Source organism: Balearica regulorum, chromosome 9 (genome assembly GCF_011004875.1).
Source record: "Balearica regulorum gibbericeps isolate bBalReg1 chromosome 9, bBalReg1.pri, whole genome shotgun sequence".
In the NCBI taxonomy this organism is placed as follows: Eukaryota; Metazoa; Chordata; class Aves; order Gruiformes; family Gruidae; genus Balearica; species Balearica regulorum.
Genome location: NC_046192.1, coordinates 16,244,049 through 16,259,032, shown reverse-complemented (window position 1 = coordinate 16,259,032; position 14,984 = coordinate 16,244,049). Strand labels below are relative to the sequence as shown.

General features: G+C 48.7%; 1 protein-coding gene across 1 annotated transcript; it reads right to left on the bottom strand.

The window, feature by feature from the left end:
• Window positions 1-1,143: 1,143 nt before the first annotated feature.
• On the bottom strand, window positions 1,144-12,815 carry CLDN1 (claudin 1). The gene is made up of 4 exons (XM_075761248.1): window positions 12,478-12,815; window positions 4,307-4,471; window positions 3,718-3,802; window positions 1,144-3,220 (listed from the first exon to the last, which is right to left on the bottom strand). Exons 1-4 carry the CDS (start codon window positions 12,698-12,700, stop codon window positions 3,058-3,060), a joined length of 636 nt encoding a protein of 211 aa, XP_075617363.1. The 5' UTR covers window positions 12,701-12,815; the 3' UTR covers window positions 1,144-3,057.
• Window positions 12,816-14,984: the final 2,169 nt, after the last annotated feature.

The following is a 14,984-nucleotide window of genomic DNA, read 5'->3' as shown; positions in this document are numbered from 1 at the left end:
AACAGTCCTTGGAAAGGGAGTGAGCATGAAAACATGGGAAAAAAATTAATCTTAATGGAAATCCTTGACTAATTGACAGGTTGGAATAAGAATGACCATAGACCCCAAACTATGCCAAGGCAACCAGTCTGCTCCAGGCACTGCAAGCTCACTCAGCCAGCCACATGCCTGGCTGTTTTGCTCTGCCAGCTTTACAAGGCCTAATTAGCTCTATTCCTTTTGTTTGTAATTACAAAAGCAAACAGCCATTGGAGAGAGAGGGAATGGAGGTGGCAGCTCCTTGACTGAGCTTAAGAAAATGGTTTTTTAAAAGTTTGCCTCTCATCACATGTACTTGAAAATGTGAAAGGGATGAACACAAGAGCCCTGGTGAATGGAAAAAGGCTTCCAGGCCAGGCAGAAGCAAGGGGGACAGAGCCTTGCTACCCTGGAGCAGTATCAGTGCAGGTTAGAAGAAACTGCCTCCAGCTGGAACCATTTTCTACCTGGCCTGCAAAAATGCACCCATCTCCCTGGTTGTGCTCATTGTCACAGCTGGGAGCAAGCACAGTACCTCCCAAGAGGGCTTTTCAGTGAGATGGATCCTCCCAGGGCCCATCTCTTCACAATCCTGTTAACCCAGAAATGTCAAGGAATTGCACTGAAGAGTTTTTACAAGACAAACAGATCAGCAGATCTCTTCCTGCTCTAGAAGCAAAAGATCTTGTACAGATAGCCACAGCTTGCACATACCCTACCCCAGATAAAGCTTCAGAGAGCAAAGCACTACTGAAACAGAGCATCTCTCCTGGGAGTGCCTTGGCTCCGTACCCCATCCCTTCCCCATTCTTGTAGCTCCCACTCCCCTGCAAGGGAACAATCTGCCTTCCCCCTGCCCCTTCCTGCTCCACCCAGGGCACAGCCTGCCTTGCTGAGGAGCAGACCTTCTGGTTCCTGGGCTGCAATCGTAGCAGATTACTGGGTGAGTTTCTGCCAGAGGCCACAACTGCCTGACTCACTGCAGAAAATTTGTCCCCACCTATGTCTGCTGTAGATACACACAGCTAAACAAGCTTCACACTAGCAGGCAAGCTCTCAAAAGACCATGCCCCACCCCCCCCATCTCTTCCATGCAAAACCAAGAAATGAAGCAATGCAGTCTGATTTTCTTTAAAAAAGTCCATTTATTGAAATTGTTTAAACACTTTATACAAGTTCCCAATACAAGCATCTGCTCCCTGGCTCAGGGTTAATGTAAATACAAAAGCACAGACTTCAGTAGCTCTTCAATGTGACCTGAGCTGCCACCTCCTAAGACGAGGTGTCACAAGTCAGCTGCTGTGCATGGGCAATTCTCCATGGAGAAGTGGAAGCCACATGACCCAGCTCCAAGTACAGGCCAACATCAACTCAAGCCCGAAGCAAATGCTCTGGTTGGTTTCTTTTAGTAACTTTGATTTATGTTGCAGAGAGTCAGGTCAAACAGAGGTACAAGGCTTATACAAACCACCAATGCCATGGTTGGTACATTGCTCAGCCCCAGAGGTTCTCCCTGTCTACAGAAGGAAATCAAGACATCTGATGCCTCTGAATACATACACAATTATAAAGCCTGGTCAGAAGCAACCAGTTTCCTTCTGTAGAAAAAGCAAGGTTTAGCTTTGGAGAACTGGTACCATCCTTCTAGGAACGATGAGACAGCCTCAGCCAGTGTTAGCCAAACACCAAGTGACTGGGTGTTTCAGAGGAAGGGGTGGGAACTTTTGAGCTGCTTTTTTTTTTTAGATATGACCTAATATGCAAGGATGGCTTTATCTTTAAAATGCTAGTTTCTTCCTCTTTGGAGAGCTTGGATTAAAAGAAAATGCCGTAACCCTTGGGTCAGTTTCCTTGGAATTTGCCTTCATATCACTGGAAGTGTTTACAAGAAGAAAGACAGGATCAAATGGCAGCATGTGAGGTATCCTTGGGGAAACATCAGGGAGCGGCAGCACATTCAATTTGGTTTAACACATTTAGCTGCGCAAGGCAAACTGAGATCGGTAACCAAGCCAAAATGAGAAAGACTCAAGGAGATAGGGGTTTGTTATAAGTGGCCTGTAACACACAATGGGATAAAGCTTCAAGCTCAGTTAGGTACTAGGAACATGGGGTGGGAACATGGAGGAAACAATCCCTGGCAGCACTCAGTGTCTAAGGAACAGCAGCAACAGCCCCACCAGAGACACCCAGTGAAAACAGACAGCAACTGTTTTTCTTTAGCTCTTCCCTTGGTACCAGGGAAACCTGCAGCTGCTTTGGGAGTTGCTAACCTCTGTACCCACAATTTTGCAGCCTTTGTCTCTGACACAGTCAACCTACAAGATCTTGTCAAAAGAGCGATGACATACAGTTAAGCCAAGCCACCTTACACTGCATCTTCTGTTGGCCCAGCAGCATGTGCACGGACAATTACAGATTTCAGTTTAAGTCACAGCAACTTCATTGTGTCTGACCCTTTGCCACGCCAATCTGCACAGAAAGGAGACTGCTCAAGATGACAACGCCAGTAAGACAGTACAAGAACATTTTAGATCTCTTCAAACATTCCTACATGTAAAGTCTTTTCCCTAAAATTATGTTTCCCCTTAAGCTATTGGTTTCATCACTTTGTATATAATATATGTTCCTTTAATTCCTACACACACCACACTGGGCTCTAACTTAATGGAATATGGGACTGAATTGTTGCCATCTTTTTTTTTTTTTTTACAAAAACAACTAAAAAAGCACCAACATCCATCTAAAAAACACAGTATCATTTTCCCTTTGACTCCCAAATACTAAACTTAACCCAAGCTTGGAGGTTTCATCTTTCCAGTGGCAACACCTATCAACCTAGGCTAGCCTTCCTCCACGGGCTGGGAGAAAAAAGAGAAGTTATGTCCAGTAGCAAAGAGGATTACAAAAATATACACATTTTTGGGAGAAAAGGAAGGCAGAACCTAGAGTCTGAACTCTGCTCAGGACAGTGGCATTGCAGCGTCCTCTCCAAAATGCTTTCACTACCAGTGCTGGCGGTTGTTGTTCTTTGTTTCATTATACATAATCCTTCCCTGTGGAGGGGGCGTTTTTTGGATAGCCTCGGGTGGGTGGATATGAAGTTTCTCTCCGCGGACAGGAGCAGCAGAGGAAGGCTCCCCCCAGCATGGCCAGAGAAGCAGCTGCCCAGCCAATGAAGAGAGCTGATCCAAACTCAAATCTGGGGGAGAAACAAGGAAGAAAGTGAGTACTACAAGTAGCACCTCTGGATTAGAGTATTAGCATGTCAACACAGAGCAGAAGGGAGCTGAAATCAGGATTGAAGTGGCTTCTTGGAAGGCAGCAGTTTGGAGCAGCCAGAGACTCTGCTGACCCTCAAAGCTCAGCTTTGCACACTGGGTTAGTCCAGTCTGTCAGCTCACCCTGCACAGCTGCAGGAGGGCTAAGCTCTGTGCAAACCAGGCCTTAAACATTTATCAGAGGAAAAATGCACAAGTCACAGCAGCTAGGTCTGACAGTGATGCTGCCTTAAAACAAAGCCAATGCTTAATAGCCGCATGGATTATGAGATGTGGTCCTAATGCTTTTTCTGCACAGTTTGAAGCCAGCTCAGCTAGCTCAAGAAATTCTATTTGTTTTGAGCCATGGCTACTCAAAACTAAGCCCTGTGAACATTTGTCATGCTATAGTATAGTGTTATATCAAATGGGTCAGTACCTGGTGTTGACAGGGGTGAAAGGGTCATAAAAGGCCCGAGCCACTCTGTTGCCATACCATGACGTGGCCACCAGCGCTGCCAAACCTGCATGGGAAAGGAACACAAAGTCATACCTTATTGAGAAGGAACCCAAAATAAATAAGATCACTGCAAAAATGTTATGTAGCTAAACCAGCATTTGGAGTGATACTGAGCTGCTGCTACCCTGGGAAGATCTGAGCTGTTACTTAGTGCTGGTTGGGAAAGAAATTCAGAAAAGATTTGAGGTCACCCACAGTTACATGGCATCAACAGCAGGACTGCTAACAGCCTTTCACTGGAGCAGGGCATCCAGGTCAAACTCAGCTCTGCTAATAGAGATGGAAGGCATACAGTCCACACAGAAGACATAATGCTAGTGCCAAGAGACCTATTTGCTGTCTCAGACAGCCAGCAGCTACTGTGCCAAAGTCCTCTCTAGGGAATTCCCAGCCCAAACTGCTCTTGGAGCAATGCCAGCAAACCCCCCCATCCTCTCACATCCTATGTGAGGTAAGTGCCATTTAGGAAATGGCACATGTAACACTAACACATCTGTATGTTACCAACCTGCAATGATGAAAATCACCCCACCAAAGACAGCCATCCGCATCTTCTTCACCTGATCATCTTCCATGCACTTCATACATTTCATGCCAGTCACAGCAACAAATACAGCGACAAGGCCCAGGAGTATAGCAGCCACCATCAAAGCCCGAGTGGCCTGCAGACTGCCTAGAAGACATTAGGATTTGAGTTACCACAAAGAAAACTCAATATACAAATAGAAATTCAAATTACTGGGCTCAGTAATCACATGTCAAAGTACTCTGCTCCGTGTTACACAGGATACAAACAAGACATTCATTTTTTGCTTTAAGCTCCAAGACACTGTCATGCATCAGGATCAGAGGACTCTCAGCCTCTTCTAAAATGCATGGAAAACAAGGGCATGCAACGCTTTGCAGGAAATGACCTGGGAATTGCCCTCAGACATCTTTTGTTCCTTGATCATTTGAATCCCAATTGGAAGGACGTATTTGTTTATCAAAAGCAGTATTCAGATTTAGACTCCACCTTGACAAAGCATTTAGGCACATGTTTTAATATGAATAGCACCATACATATGAATAGTCCCACAGCAGACATCAAGGCCCCTTTATTGCTCAACACTTCCAAAACCTGTCTTACACAAATGCCTCAGTGCTGATTTGGATATTTTTGCATTAAATCCTCAGTTTGAGTCTCAGAGGGTACAAAAATACAATTGCAACAGAAACAGGATTTTCCCAGCCAAGTGAAAAATAGTAGTTTTTTTCCCCGCCTAAAATATTTATCTCATTAGGCTCAAAGTTATTGAAATGTTTGAAGACCCTCTTGTGCTTTTGAAGAATTGGAGCATAGAGCAATGCCTCCCATAGGCAAGAGTTGTATTTGCCTGGATTCTCAGCAGATTCCATGTACTTTATCCAAGATTTGGCTTTGTGTTGACTCATCTGAAGGCAGACACACACATATGTACCTGAGCTACTGAATTCAGATTTTCTTGATACCAAAGGAGAAAGAAAATGATATAAATTAAGTCATTACTGATAAAAAGTCAGGTGACAACACACCTGAATAGCAGTGAAATAACAGCCTGAGCTTCAATGCCTGGCAGAGCAGGTTTATTTGAACAGCATGGATTTTAATATACAGTCCTGCTAAGATCTGGGAACAAACAGAGCTGGTTAATCACAGGAACAAGCTCCCAGGAGCACCAAGGCAGAAGTGTCCCTCGACACAGAAGGTTATCCAGCAGTGACACATGTACAGTTTTAGCAAAGTATCACCCGAATCTGTTCCCAAGTCTGGAGCTCACCCCTCAAAGCACGCTGACTGCATTCTGCTAGAGCTCTGCAACGCGCTTCAAGCTTGGACAACTGCAAGATTTAAGTCTACAACAGAGCACCTGCAAACTCGGTCAGCACTAGTATGGTGAGCCCCATCAGAGCCTGTGCTACAACAGGCTTTTTGGTTCAACTTGGAAAAACAGACAGGAATTCAAATCTGATACTGGCCAGGAGGGCAGCACAGCCGCACAACTGCCTCCGCAGCTTCTTTACTACAGTCCCACAGCACAGCTTGTGTAGGAAAACTCTTGGGACCCATGCCAACAACAGGCTATCAGGCTCTAGTTCTGCTTTAAAACAGATCTGGACCAGCCTCTATATGCACAAGCTTATTGTTCTGTAAATAGCTTATGAAACAAGATAAAACCAATATAATAACAAACACAATAGTCAAAACAATAGGAAGTGACACACTTTTGTAAGAAGAAAGTCATGGCTTTCTTGGGAAAAATCCCACTCTCAGCTTGGCTAAATGTCATCTCTCATTTCCTTCAAAGGGGAAAGGTGACACACCTCACACTGCCCAGGTGGTAATCAAAACCCATCTGTTGCATTGATTGCAGAAACCCATTTACAAAACCATTATCGCTTTCACATAAACCACAACAGCAGTATCCAAACACATTTTTAAGAGATTTATCTCCAATGTAAGAGATTACACTCTAAAAATAATTTCTAGCTTACAGAAGTTACACCAATTTTCAGAAAGACTGCAGCTGACAGATTACCACCCAGGCAACCAATTCAGTTGCCACACATTTAAGGCTAGATTGTACATTACAGCAGCAGCTCTGGAGAGGCCAGTGGCTGAACACATTTTCTGCAGAGGTACCAAATCTGTTTCCTCAAGTCTACAGTAGGCTGGGACAAGTCTTGCTGTAGGAGCAATTACTTGATAGGAGACAGTTCTGCAAGTGTTCTTTCCTGAAGGTGAAAATATGAGATGTTCTCCGACAACCAGAAAACTAGTTATAAGGGTGGGAAGATACGTTCTCACCTTCAAATACATTACTATGGGACAAACACAGGAAGATGCTTGAAAGTTTCAGTGACCTCAGAAGACCTAGCTACAAAACCTGCTAGACACCTCAAGATGTACAAGTATTAACTGGATGCATGCCATGACAGCTTTGCAGAAGCAGCTGAACAAAAAAGCAGCATTGTGAGCATTTCCCAGGGCCTCCCACTTTCAGCAGCAGACCCTGGAAAGACATCTCCTGGTGTCCTCACCCCTCCCTTATCCGTGGCCCTATGGCATAAGAGGACAGAGGCATTTCAGAAACTTACAGTAGGACAGAAAGACAGGTGGGAACGTCTGCAAAACAGACTGTCCCTTTATCCCACGACATTTTAATGTGACATGACTGTATTGGCCAACCACCCTCCCATCTGCCCTGTGCTCACAGCATGTGCTGGGAGAGAGCGCTTTTGTCTTCTCACCACTTTTGCAATGTGTGCAGTACATTGACTGCAGTTAATCATCATACAAGCTATTAGTTATTATGTACACATTAACAATCACGCTGTCAATAGAAGCTACACATCCAGAGGCTGAGAAAGCTAGTTTAATATTATTTCTATTGTTCACATGGGCCTTTCCAGGTGCTTTAAAAATCCCAAATGATCTAAGCATAATATTGTCTTAACCTGCTAAGCAGGACTGGCTACCAACAAGCAGAAATACTCTGCAGCAATTTAGTTTCACATATTCTATCACATTGGAGAAACAGGATTTCCCCCACACTCCTCGCTTGGGGCGGGGAACGGAACCAACATACCATCCTGCACAATGTGAGACAAACGAGCCTGGTACCCAACAGCTGTCAGATGGCAACAATATTTTGCCAATATAAACCACTATTTACTTGGAAGCCAAGCCTTTTTATTGCTGGTTAGTAATTAGAGAAGCCTACAGCAAGAAAGCAGCAAGTACAGGGGTTTTAAACCACAGAAAATAGTTAACAAATGTGAATTCTGCAAGCCATAAAATACAGTGTAAGTCCACAAAAAAAATATAGCAGCTCACACCTGTTTTCACATAATGAAACCCACTCTTTTTAAAGCATACTAAAAAAAACCAGCTCTAATTTATTGTCAGTTGGTGTGGACACAAACTACACGATGGAGTGTATCTGAAGCCTATGCAAGACTTTCCTTCCCACAACTGTCATTACCTGACACAGAACTAATTGCTGGCAACTGCTTAGTTAAAAAAGGACTTCACCAGCATATGTTTGAGGTTATTTTTCTGTCACCACATTTCCTTATTTATTCTGTTTATATCATCTACATTATAGAAGAGCTGTTGGGAAAGTGCCATAGGATTTTTGTAATGCCTGTTTGTAATGCAAAATTGCTGTAATGGCTCTGTGTGCAGATTATTTTCTGATAGGGATGCTCATTGACTGCCTTGTTTGTATTTAAACTACAGACTTTTTCTTCCCTTCCCCTGCACCTCCATGCAGCCTAGCCATGACAGAATACAGGTGAAACATGCTGTGCAGCTCCCTCTAATATCTGCAAGGGAAGTTCCCAGGAGTCACAAGTGCCCCTGTAGTGTAGGAAGCACATTACACCATTCACCCCCAAGAGAAGTCAGCAGCCTTCAAAGCCTTCCCATTGGGGTTTCATGAAAGGTATCTCCTTGAAGGAGCAGGATCCAAGATCATGCTGTCCCACCCTGCCAACACATGCAAGTTACTTTTGTGCAGCAGGCAAGGGAACAAAGATCTAAGCAAGCAAGAACAACTTTGGATGTAGCCAGCAAACATCTCTCACACTTTGCAGTCATTCTGGCTGGACACAGAAGCCTGCTAATGGCTTGAAGGCTTTCGAGTCCCTTACCAGACTCCTGCACACTCATGACCATCAGATACTACAATCTGTACTCCTTCAAAACACCTTTCCACAAGTCTAGAAGACTGTACAGAGGAATCTGGGCATGACGCACACTCAGACAGGGTCATGTTTCTCGCCAAAATGGAAAGGCTGGGAAGTCCTCACTGCACATCCAGTAAGTGACAGTGGCCTTGTACTCTGCCTACCCCAAAGCAAACAATGTTCAATGCCATCCTGCATTCACTCAAACAGCAGAGAAACCTTGCTGGTAAGACAGGTGACACATAGTACCACCATTTCCAGATTCTTGATCAGAGGAGAGCTGGGCAGTCCATTTTCCCACAAAGCCTGGAAATTCCCTTACCAAGAGGTTTAGTAACACATAGTAACACTAGCTACTAAAGCTGCTTAGAAGCTGCTTGCAGAGGAATAAAGCCAGTGTATTGCAACAGGCTCCCACCCCTCTTGCAGACACAACACAGCACCACCACACAAGAACAGCCTCAGTGGCATTCCAAGTAACCCTCTACCTTCTCAAAGTGTGGCACAAGTGAGACTGTTATCACTCGATCATGATTTTTCATGATGAAGGAACAGGGATTAAGAAACATGGGAGGAAATTAACCCTTAACCCACATGAAAGCACAGAAAGCAGCAGGTTTTACCTGCTTACTCCAGATCTAAAGATGGAGAGATGTGACAAACTATTTGGACACATCTTTACCTCCTGCTACAGCTTTGTCCCTCCTTGGGCCACCCTCCCAACTACCCCACCATGAGGACAGAACAGCAGTAACCTAAGCATGAACCCTTCCTTCCCCCTACCCATCCTCTTCTACCACCCTGGCTGAGCCTGTTTGAGGAGCTGGAAGGGCGTAGGAAGGAAGATTTCACATTTCAGTGATGCTGTTTGACCCAGAGGGCATCCAAACCCTTGTTTATTTTCTGGGCTAAGGCAAAGGCTCATTGTGGATGTACTAGGTTTGGTGATGAAGTAGTAGATGAGTCTCAGCTTGCCTCAAGCACAGAACCTCTCCCGGCAAAACCAAACAGGGCGATGAGTATCTTCAGCTAAAACAGCATTAGACAGGACCCATAACAACCTCTGCTCTGAACAGAAGAGTGTGGGGTTAGGTGGGGCTGAAGGCTTCCAGATACAGGTGCCAGGAGCCTTTCTCCCTCCTGCCTGAGACCATCCCCCGAGACCCTGGAGGAGCACAAAGCTGAGCTAAGCTCCATGGACAATGCTGGAGGGCCACAAGAACAATGCTGAGGCAGTGCAACAAAGCCTTGTTGCAAGGGTGGCTTTTGTTGCCTCTATGTCTGCACATGGCCACGCATTGCTTTTCACGTAAGCCAGCAAAACGCAGCCTTTCTATTGCCTGAATAGGAGCACTGACATAAGCCCTCAGCTGAACGCAGCTGCGGGAGAAGTGCCAGCATGGGTGCACTCCAGCATGTGGCCACACGGGAAGCTGGAGGCCCCTCAGTTGGCTAACAGGGCTCATCAGCTTGTGCCAAGCCCATCTCTGACATGCAGCATCAGTCCAGGCAGCCAAACACTGACATATCTAGAGGAATGGCAAAGCCAAAAGATGACTGGCAAAGCTTCCCAGCATTCCCACAACCATGAACTACTGCAGGTGTGAGGACACTCAGTCTTTCCTATGGGGACAAAGTAATTGGAGATCGGGGCCTTTCCCATCAGTGCATGAGGTTCTGACGCGTGGCATGGAGCATTCAGGGCACGTGAAGCTCTGTCCGGACAGCATGGCCATGCAGAAGTTTTTCCGCCCACATAGCTGTACCACCTTCACCATGACAAATGAATGCAGTAAGGGAGCTCTTACTGCACAGCAGCACCTGTCTCAGGGTGCAGCTAATTAGATATAAATGGATTTTTCACACCTCCACCCAAAACAGCACTGCTGGTCCCCACCCAAGCCTACATGGCTGTACGACCTTGAAGGGAGACCAGGCACAGAAAAGAGCCCATAAGGTGTATGTCCCTAGGCATGATCTGCTTTCAAGCGGGAACGGTGCAACCTCAGCCAGCTGGGGTACCAAAAGAACAAGCAATCCTTTAGCCAGCCCTCACTGACTTTCCCAGCAGAGAAAACATTCCCTGCGATTTTTGTATTTCTTGGGCTTCCTGGAAATTTTCAGGCAAGCATGCCCTGCAGGGCCAGGGGCTCCGCAGGAGCACAAAAGACCACTAATAGCTCAGCCTCGGTCCCTGGCACCTCACACCTCCCTCCCCCGTAACCCTGGAAGAGAAGAGCCTTTATTGTTTGCAGGACAAAGGTGAGGGGAGCAGCTGGTTTTCAGCACTCGGCCATGAATAGGGCAGGTCTACAGGTCCTGGGGCAGGTTTTTAGGAGTCTGTTCAAGCCAAGCTCCCCATCTGATTCTGCAGGCAGGTCTCATTTACAGCACAATGGGCTGCAGCCACACAACCCCCGAGGCAAGTTTACCTTTCGCAACCCATCCAGGGGGTGGCTGGAGATTCCTCAGCACTGCTGGCATCTTCTCCCCCCACCCTTAGTGCGAGATAAGAGGCTTGAAGCTGAGCTTATACATAATTACTACTCAAGCCACCCCGAACTGTGTGCTTAGCCCAGCCCTGATTATCCGCAGCCCTGCACCCTGTTAGTGCTAAGTGGGTGCACCGCACTCCCAAAGGGAGTAATTTGCGCCTCTGTCAGCTGCAGGGCCCACGGGTGTTCGGTGCAAGGGAGCAAGAGCGATTGATGATGTGGGCTAGCAATGAAGGTGGGGCCCGGGGTGTCCGGCTTCAGTGGATGACACACAGGACGTGTTGGTGGCAATCTAACTCGGAGATACGCCCCATGGTCCCCGGTTTACGTGAAACCGCCTGCTCATTCCTTTAGGAAAGAGAAGGTGACCAAGGTGGCAATTATTTTATTAATTAGGAAGGGAGAAGGATGAAGGTGTTACAGGACACTACTGGACTCGGGATGAGGGGAGGGATATTGATCCAATTTTTTTTTTTAACCGCCTTGTACCTGACGCCCCAGAAGCTGTATGCTCCAGCGCTCTAGAAACAGCCCTCACTGCGGCTCCAGTTCGCCGTGACCGCCCCGAGCGACACCCCAGCAAGCCAGGCATCCATGAGTTCCTGCGTCCATGAGGTGGCTTTGCCATCCCAGGACAAGATAAGAGACCTAGAAATTACCTTGATACATTGGCCTGTCTAAAAACCAGAGGCAGCGCTACTTGGGCTGGAGTCCAGCTCACCTGCCAGCCCTTTGCTTAAAAGCCCCACGGGAGTAGCAACTACTTTCCCAGAGAACAAAAGACCGAAACAGTCAAAGGCAAAAAGAAAAGGAGCCGTGCTCGAAAAGACCGCTTCAGCACCGCTCATGAACCTTGCTTCCTGCTGAGCCGTGCCCAACGAACGCAGTCCCTGTCCGAACTTCCACAGCCAAAAGATCTTGCTCGCAATCACGGCGCTTTCCCGAACACACGTTGAGGCTCCGACACTTCCCCTCCCGGGTCGTTTTTTTTTTTTTTTTTTTGCGGGACGGGCAGGGGGGACGCCTTCGGTTCCCCCTCGTCCGGTATTGCCCCGCCGAGTACCACCGCCCCCCGCCCGGGGAGCGCTTCAACAAGGGAGAGCCACCGGGGGAACCCCAAGAGACACGCATCCGAGCCCCGACGGAACGAGGGGCCACCAAAAACATGGGTGACCCTGAGCCCTTCAGCTCCGAAGGCACAGGCGGCATAGCTCTAACGGGACAGAGACCTTGAGACCCGACGGCATCGGCATCCCCAGAGGGACAGGCACCGGCGAGGGGGTGCGGCAGTACTGGCACCCCCGGTCCCCACACTTCAGCCCGAACCCCGACACGACCGACACCGGCGTGGGGGTAATGACCCTACGGGACCGACACCCTCAGCCCAACCGGAGAAGCACTGAACGGCTGGGATGGCCCCGACGGGACGGGCACCCCCAGCACCCAAACACCCCACCCCGCAGCCCCGACTTACTCTCCAGCTTGAGCAACGAGTCGTACACCTTGCACTGGATCTGCCCCGTGCTCTGCATGGCGCACGACATCCACAGCCCCTCATAGAGCGCCTGGGCCGTGACGATGTTGTCCCCCGCGTAGGATGCCATCTTCCACTGTGGCATGGCGGTGCTGATGATGATGCCGATCCAGCCCAGGAAGGCCAGCACGAAGCCCAGGAGCTGCAGTCCCCCGCTGGCCATGTCTGCGTAGAGCCGGGCCGAGGAGGGGGAGCGCGGGGGCCGCTCCGCACAGGCGGAGAGTCGCTGCAAGTGGGACGAGAGAGCGCAACCAGCGCCGCGCACCGCACTGCCGCCCGCGCACCGCCCCGCGCAGCTTTTAAAGCCGCGCAAAGGGCGCCCCCTGGCGGCTGCGGTCCCGCCCCGCCCCGCGGGGTTTTCCGCGATGGGACGCGGCCCTTCGCAGCCTCCCGCCTTCCTCCGCGGTGAGGCCGGGGGAGCCGCCCTGGCCGGTGATGGTCCCACACACACATCCACCCACCCCTTCCTCCCTGGGCGCAGCGTCGGGGGGGATGTCGACACCCCCGGGGTGAGGGGGCAGCAAAATGCCCCCCCCCGGGAGCGACCTCCTCCTTCAGGGTTTCGCCCCGACCCACAGACTCTGGGGGAGAAACTGCTGGTGGGACTGTCCTTTCTGTCCCCCTCCCGGGGCGTGCCAGGGGATGCTTCGGCACCCGTGGAGGTTTTGGCACCTCCAAAGGGTGCTCTGGTTGTGCTCGTGGGTCTCCCCCTTTCTAGAGCTGGGGGCCCTGAGAGCATGAACCCACACCCACCTTCCTTGAGTCTGCTGCCTTTACCAGCCAGAGCTATCAACTTCCCTTTTCGGTGAAGACACCTTCCCTGCGCCAGCACATCGGACGGGACAGGTGGAGATTGGGCTGTGCCAGTCCCACTCGTCCCGCTGGCGTCCGTGACCCACCGTCCCCAGCCCACCCCAGTGCCACCACCGCAAGGCAAGGGCAGGGGGGCATTCCCCACCTGGCAGACTCACTGCCCGGCTCCCCGGGCACGCAGCACACGCGGGGAAAAACTGCTGCGGAGGAAACAATAAAGAAGTCGTGAAAAATATCGGTACTATGATTTTAAAGGGCTTTCAAAGAGGCAGCTGAGCAAACACTCATCATCTATGTACAAATGCTGCCAGGACCCTAAATCCAAACTTTTGAATCTACCGTTTTAATAAGGACGATCAGCTGTACATCTTTGCAATAATGGGTCTCTCTTAAAGGAGAAATTTTGGTTTTTTTGAATGCTTCAGTGATTTACTAAGGCTTATTGAACAAGGGGATTACAGACCAGGAAGGAGTGTCCTCTTTCTCGGGCATGTATTTGCCCAGTTATTATAGTTTGCCTTTCTCCTACATGAATATTTGAATATTGACTGATCCAGACTCAGACTAGGCAGAGTGAGGACAAACTGCCTCAGAGGCCCGGGGAGCACACGGCGTGGTCTGGGTGGTGCTGCCTGCCTTCACCATGGGCTGGATGGAGGGGACGTTCAGCCTGGACCTGCTGTAATTCCAGGCTCTGAGATAAACAGGTGATAATTACTGATAAAGGTCCTGCTGGAGGTAGGGATGGGGTTGTATTGTTTTGACACCGTGGTTTGCTGCATTCTGATGACTTAGGAGATTTTGCTGGAGCTGCTTCCTGAGATTTGCAAACAGACAAACAAACAGACTCGTGATTACCTGACCAGTCCTGCGCAATGCTGGGGGGGTCAAAGGGGAGAAAAGCAACTGCAATCTCGCCACACCGGGCAGAGACAAAGCAAGGCTGGTTTGTTCTGAAAACACATGTGGCTGCTGGTCCCCAACGTCTGGGCAGAGTGATGAAATCCATCATAGTTACCTGGTAGCAAACTTTTCCAGTCATGTCCTTTTTCACTTTTGAAGGATTAGGGAGCTGAGAATCTGCAGGTGAAGAAATGGTGTTTTCCTGGGTCTCTGTGGACCCCAGTTTTATAGCTTTGGGAGTGAAGAAGAAGAAAGCAGCAAAGTTTTCTTTGGCAATGCAGAGAGAACAAAGTAGATGTGTCTCTCTGTGTGTTCATCAAGAACTCTGCTACAGGGAGTAGAGAAACCAGCATGATGTTGGTTGGACCTGGTCGCTGGGAGGAACAATTCCTTGCCTGATGAAGAGGCAGGGCAGAAACACAAGCAAACCTGAGGAAAGCAGGGTTAGGAGTGTCTGGATTGGATCATTGATGTCTGGGTTGTCATATCAGTCCAATAATGTCTGTCTGCAAAGGAATGTACAGTGTTCCCAGGTGCTTCAGAGCACTGAACTGACTTGCTCCTCTGCTGACCCTCCTGCCACCCCCCAGACAGATAAGGCAGCTCCTCACTGATTCCTGCAGTGTGAGGTCAGCTCTGGACAGGGGTACAAGTTCCAAAGACACTTTTAGCAGGTTTAGATCCTTTGGCTACAGATTCCGAGCAGCCAGGAGGGGGAACAGAGCTGTTTT

Bases quoted from the DNA above. Each gene is read 5' to 3' on its own strand.
- CLDN1 (XM_075761248.1), bottom strand. From the start codon at position 12,700: ATGGCCAGCGGGGGACTGCAGCTCCTGGGCTTCGTGCTGGCCTTCCTG. The intron at 4,472-12,477 runs GTAAGTCGGGGC...AATGTCTTCTAG, and splicing joins CTCGTTGCTCAAGCTGGAGA to GCAGTCTGCAGGCCACTCGG. The intron at 3,221-3,717 runs GTACTGACCCAT...TTTCTCCCCCAG, and splicing joins TTCACCCCTGTCAACACCAG to ATTTGAGTTTGGATCAGCTC.